General features: G+C 39.2%; 1 protein-coding gene across 1 annotated transcript in view; it reads left to right on the top strand.

Moving 5' to 3' along the window:
• Positions 1–6570, top strand: part of LOC108575340 — a 413517-nt gene that overhangs the window by 225864 nt on the left and 181083 nt on the right. Inside the window, exon 6 of the mRNA XM_017938107.1 lies at positions 809–927. Within this exon, the coding sequence (XP_017793596.1) occupies positions 809–927 (119 nt within the window). The remainder of the gene's footprint in view (positions 1–808; positions 928–6570) is intronic.

The raw sequence follows: 6570 nt of genomic DNA, 5'->3' as shown, positions 1-6570 counted from the left end.
CAATCATTTCGTTAAATTAATCAAGGCTTCAGCCAACGTAAATCACACGAGAATTTAATTAAAAATTTTCCTCCAACTACATGCCGATTTTTTCGAATAATTACAGGCGCATCATTCGAACAAAATTGCAGTGAAAAAAGTTTGGGGAATGATATAGTTGTACTGTTCCGTGTGTTAACGATGGTAGACTGCAGTTTTCAGTAATAAATCAGTAATTTTCGAAAAGAAGTATTCTTGAATCCGAAAGACAGTTAATGTGACAAAAATATAACGCTATTGACTCTTCTTCTTCTTTTAGATATTATAACGCGATGTTTTAGCTCCGCTTTAAACTTCTGTCAAAACTCATACTTTCCCACAATATGAAACATGTCAGTTGAATCGAACAACGCTCTATACGAGGCCTGAAAATGAATTTTTTTCGATTTTTGGGTACAATCAAAGTTTCATTTAAAAGGAATGAAAATCGATCAATCATCCAAATAATTTCCACTACAGTTGATAACACTTTGCCATTTCTCTCGCGAATAGAAACTCGGTGGCTTTGAATCCATTCGGAAAGAATTCATTTCTCCACCTAACATCACACTTTCCACCCAAATTTCGTGCTTTCGCCGCACGAAAGTTTGCTGAAAATAAATTTCTGAAAGGCACATGTCTCTACACCAGTTTTGTACCGAAAAAAAAAGAAGAAAAAACGCTCGAATCTTTAACCTCGAAACCGTAAGTAGCCAATTAAGCCGGCTGTCAGGGTCGAAGGCAATCAGCACAAAGACGCGCTGACATGTTGCACGGTTTCTGTCTGCAGGTCTGCGGGAAGGTGTTCAACAACGCATCGGCGCTCACGAAGCACAAGCTGACGCACAGCGACGAGAGGAAATACGTGTGCACGATGTGCGGCAAGGCGTTCAAGCGGCAGGACCACTTGTGAGTATAGATATACCACGATTCACCCCTTTTCCGTGTCGATTAACAAGCACCGGTGCCATGTCTCTCGTTTCACTTGTTTCCTACAGCTAGTTACGGAAAAACCGGCCAATTCTCCTCAATTTTTTCCTCTTTTCTCTCTCTAAGAACCGGAGAGAAACTTCAGTTCCTCTTCGAGCCTCGAAAGGAAACTGTTCTAACCGTGTAAGCATCTTGTTTACGTCCGTCGAAGCCTGTCTCGATTATATAGCGTGCACGTTGGTCAGCGCTCGTGTATTACATAATATCACGCAACGATTGTTTCGCCGCTTTGCGCGGCGCCGCGAGAGGATTGTTTCTGCCGCGTCGGAAGCTCTTTCCACGCTGAATTCCGAGAGGAATGGTAGATTTTTGGTGGAGAGACGGATGTGTAGGAAGAAGCGTTGTTCTGTTGTGAAAAAGAAATATTCGGCGAAAAGTCTGTCAACAAATTAGTGTATGAGCGCTTAACTCAAAGACTCCTAGTTAGGCTCAACGAAAAAGGGCAATGTTGGTTTTAAATTCACTGTTACTTCGGTAATTCATAATAGTGCACGTAAATTCGATGGAGAAATGATTCTGCCTGTGCTAAATTATCGTCTGTCTTCTCTTTATATTTTTTCCAATCTTTCAGCCCTTCAACCCTTTCGTTGCGGCAGATTTTAGTGCATAACGTGGGTCATTGGCGGTCAATTTTTAACCACGGCCGCAAAATTTGGTATTTTGGCCGTATCGCTGTAAAATTCGGTTTATCGATTAAAATTGCAAGTGCGTAAAGCATAAAATTAAGTATTAAAGATAAAGGTGCTCTAAAAGGCTGCAGCGGCATAGCGCCAATAGTAACGAAAGGGTTAATTTTCATAATCGACTCTCTCGCAAAGAAACATCTTCGCAGTGGATTATTCCGCAGCTCTGCATGGTTCAGAATTACGAAGAGCCGCGAGAGAAGAAGCAACGGGGAGAAAGATGCGAGAGGAGGGCGTGAAAAAAAAAGATAGGATCGCGAGAATCGAAGATTCAATTCTTCTGGCGAAGGAGAAAACGAATAAGGGGGAATCAATAGTGGCAGTGACGGTTGCTAGCCTTGGTCAGACTTGTTGGCCGGTCGAGAGAGGTTAGACTTGTATTTCCTTTTCGTAGACGGATCTACAAATCCTCCCTCCGCTGCTTTCTTCTTTCTCCCTTATTCGAGATTCGCCACGTACCACGGCCACGTTTCTATGCGGACAGTAGTTTTCTTTTCTCCTAGCCTCCCGTGCCCTCCCTCTGTCACGTTCGACTCGGCTTTGCGGTATTACTCGCGATTCGCTGAATGCTTTGTCAGGAACTTATTGATACCGCGTGGAAACCGTCGCTCCTCGTGCCTCGGATATTTATTAATTCGTCTTGCACGACGGTTGTCTAACGAACTGCGATCTACTCGCGAATTTTCGAGAGGGAGTTTCGCTTCGAGGCGATTTTTCGTTTGACCAAGTGTCTTGTTGAAGTTTCGATTCAGTTGTTATACTTTGATTTCTATTCAATCATTTTTTAGCTTCTCTGGACAAATTTTTCTGCTTCGTGCGTTATTGTTGAAACGCGAAATTATTGTAAGTGTTGATATTAAGTAGGACGCTTAATTCTAAGTTACATTTTAATTTAATATACTCTGTGGCCAGGAAATTGCAATTATGGGATACAAAATCATAAACAGACTCAGAATCTCGATTTTCGATCTTTTCATCGATTTCATAAAGCTCGAACCTTAAGAAAAATCGAATTGTGAAGCGGGAAAATATTTGTGCACATGATCCAATGATTACATCGAGCTACACATTCAAAAGAAATTAAAAAAATCTGTTGCAATTGTACCTTACAAATTCATAAACAGACGAATGAAATCTCAATTTTGGATCCTTCCATCAATTTACAATTTTTGAATTATGCACAAGAGATTAAAAAATTGAAACATAAAGCCAGAAACTAACTATGAACATGTTCCAGCAATCGCATTAAGCAGCACACATACCTAAAAAAAAATAAATAAAAAATTGAGGAAACGACGAGAATATAAAAGATCCATTTTTAAGAAAGGTTCCACATAAAACAATAATACGCCGTAGATCTAGAGCGTATAATAGAAAACCGGTTGCAACGTAAATACCCATTTCCATGTTTCATCGTTTCGCCATACATTAGCGTTTATGCCTGGCTCGTAATCGCATTAGACTGATTCTTCCCCTTAGTTCGAACCATTGTACCGAGCATTACTCGAGCGCCAATCATCAGCTTCTATTTTCCATTTTATGAGATTCCGTTCGCGGTGCTTTATAATACCCTCGTCTCCCTCTCCCCCCTTTGATTCCTTTTCTTTAATGCTCTCCTCTCTTTCTTCACCTGCGCGTAGAAATGTATATCGCGCGCTTAGCGATCCAACCAACCGAAGAAATATCGTTCTGTGAAACTCTTCTGAGGAGTTTCTTCAAACCCCGTGGGTATTCCAACCGGGTAATATCTTTTCGCTCTCGTGACGTTTCGTTGCTCACCAGTATTCCTCGATAATTTCATGGAAATCCCACAAGATTCTCCCGTTTAACCGATAATTTCTATGTACAGTGACTTGCATTAATATTCGGACAGTCTTTGGAATATTGGTACTTTTTCCGACTTCAGTTTCTTTGAAATGTTAGAAGGATCACTACACTCGATAACGTGTGCAAAAAATTTGGAAATACAGTAAATTCTCTACAAGAGTCGGTAAGTTTGGATTCTACAAGTGACAGGATAGATGGTCCTACGCCTACGTCTGCGTCATTGCTGCGCCCATGTTATTTCGCTCGCAGTCAGTCAAGCGTGTAACGCTACCAGTGTGACGCTCCACATAAAAAAAAAAATGTAGGATCGATTCCACAAGTGTCAGTAAAATGTGGGGTCGGCCTCCCAATTGTTTATCACATAGAGTCGGCCAACCTCCACGTAAAAAAAGAAAATGTAGGGTCGATTTGACAAGTGTCAGTAAAATGTAGGGTCGATTCCACAAGTGTCAGTAAAATGTAGGGTCGATTCCACAAGTTTCAGTAAAATGTAGGGTCGATAGCAACAGATAGCAATTAAATGTAACGATAGAAATTATTGCAATAATGCATAATGCAATTGAAAAATCGCAGAAAAGTCTGATACAAATGTTTGAAAAGTAAAATATATAAGATGAGATACAGTATCTTACCACGTAATGTAACTTTTTATTGTGTAACATATTAAAAACACTGTTTGGGAAAAATTTGTCACAGAATTGCATTTCTTATTTAATCTTCCTTTACTGCACTTCTTGTGAAATTTTATGTCAGAAAATTGAAGAAATTCTTCTTTGTGTTTCGTAGGCAATTGATTGCTAATTTGCTATTGACAGATCGATGTTAAAATTTGATGTTAAATGGAACTTTCATATCTACCATAGAATCTGAATAACTTTTCAAAGTATTTTATTAAGAAACGCGCATATAGTGTTCAATTTTCTATCTTAGAATTAACTTACTTTATCTTACAAACTACTTAAAGTTAAAACTTTCAACTGTGTGTGAGAATCAGAGTGTCCACAGGTACGCGTAGTTCTTAGCTTGGTATCCTTTTGCAAAAGTGAGAATTTTCTTTGGAAAAGGATACCAATTACCAGGTCCCACCACGAGGAGGTGACTACGCAAGGGACCCGACAAAAACAAGGGCCCTACTGGCAGCTCTCTATCTTCAGAGATGCGCGATTCTCATTCGTAGCAAAGGAGATAAGACACTTTATCAAAAATTCGTGTTCTTAACATAAATTTTTAAGGAGTGTCTTATATTTATTTGAAATTGCAACCCTAATCATTTTGTCATAGTTAATTTAAAGATTGGAAAAATTCAATGCTCTCCTTTGATAGGGTTTCAAAAAATTATAAATCGCGGTCAGATTGAATTCAGAGCGCAACGAGAAATTCGCTATCATTCTAAAGAACCAGCGAGCATACACGACGAATTTACTCGCGAGTATCGCGCGCTACTCGCGAGTGATTAAGTCGCGAATAAACTCGCAGGAACTGAGTGATCGAGAATTTAATGTTCTATGTTTCGAATCGACGATAGCAAAATGTAGAAAGCATTTTTAGTAATTAGCTACGAATGAGAAACGCGTATCACTGTAAGAGAGCGCGCACATTGTACTCGATACAATTTTTCTATCTTATAGTTACTTATTTTATTTTATGGACTACTTAAAAGTAAAACGCACGCATCCCACGACGTCCATCGGCGGATGAATAGAATTATTTTTTATTTTCTTAGGCTAATTTATTTTACCTTATCAACTACAATCCTTAAAATTAAAACTCACACACACGGTTCTTAACTTAGAACTTCGCTTACTTGCTAGTTTAATTTTGGAAAAGGAGAATTTTTAAGAAATGACGCGAATTGCCTAAGATTCACCACTAACAAGATTCGTCATTACGTCAAGAATCCTATTGATTTACTTGGATATTCCATAATTTCTTACTGAATATGTATTCGACAAAGGACGTCGAGGATTGGTATAGTTCCTGATTTTCTAATTGAACTAAAATTCGAAATAGTTGGTGGAAACTGTAGAAGCTTTATTATAAATTGGAATAGATCGATGGGCTATTGTGGAATAATAATTAGCAGTGACAATTGTTTGACACAGTTACCTATGGGTTACCACAGAATGTTCATTAAGCAAATCTCTCGCATCAATTATATATTTTCGTTTTGTAATTTTTCTAGCTAAAGGAATACTTGTAACTTCTGAAAATTAGTAAAAATTAAGAAATTAGAAATTTTGTAACTTCTGAAAATCAGTAAATTGGGTTATTCATTGCAAATAAATAAATTACGAGTGTATATTCTGGAAGAAAGTGGTAAAATTTCTGAACTGGAAATAATACATAATGAATATAAAAAGAAAAGAAAAAGGAAATATGCGACTCACCATTCACAGAACTCACAGCTGACCACTGCAACATGGACTTGGTTGCATCTCATCTTCCTCTCAGATCCATGGAGTCTGAAATTCCCTCAGTGAACCATTTGCATCCTCTAAGCCTTGAATTTTAGTTCCATCAGCTAGATTTGAGTCCTCCAAGCCTCGAAATTTGGTTCCACCAGTGGTCCAATGCCAGATTGAGTGACTCAAAGTCAGATTTAAAGATCCACAGCCAGATTGAGAGATCCACAGCCAGATTGAGAGATCCACAGCCAGATTGAGAGATCCACAGCCAGATTGAGAGATCCACAGCCAGATTGAGAGATCCACAGCCAGATTGAGAGATCCACAGCCAGATTGAGAGATCCACAGCCAGATTGAGAGATCCACAGCCAGATTTAAAGACCCAAAAAGCCAGATTGAAGGACCCAATGCCAGATTGAAGGACCCAATGCCAGATTGAAGGACCCAATGCCAGATTGAAGGACCCAATGCCAGATTGAAGGACCCAATGCCAGATTGAAGGACCCAATGCCAGATTGAAGGACCCAATGCCAGATTGAAGGACCCAATGCCAGATTGAGAGACCAAAAAGCCAAACTGAAGGACCCACCAGACTTAGGAAGCTGTGGAAGTGTCGCGCGAAATTGTGTACGGATCGCGATTTCTTT

This window comes from Habropoda laboriosa, unplaced genomic scaffold (assembly GCF_001263275.1).
Source record: "Habropoda laboriosa isolate 0110345459 unplaced genomic scaffold, ASM126327v1 scaffold143, whole genome shotgun sequence".
NCBI classification, from domain to species: domain Eukaryota; kingdom Metazoa; phylum Arthropoda; class Insecta; order Hymenoptera; family Apidae; genus Habropoda; species Habropoda laboriosa.
This window is presented reverse-complemented; position numbering and strand designations above follow the sequence as displayed.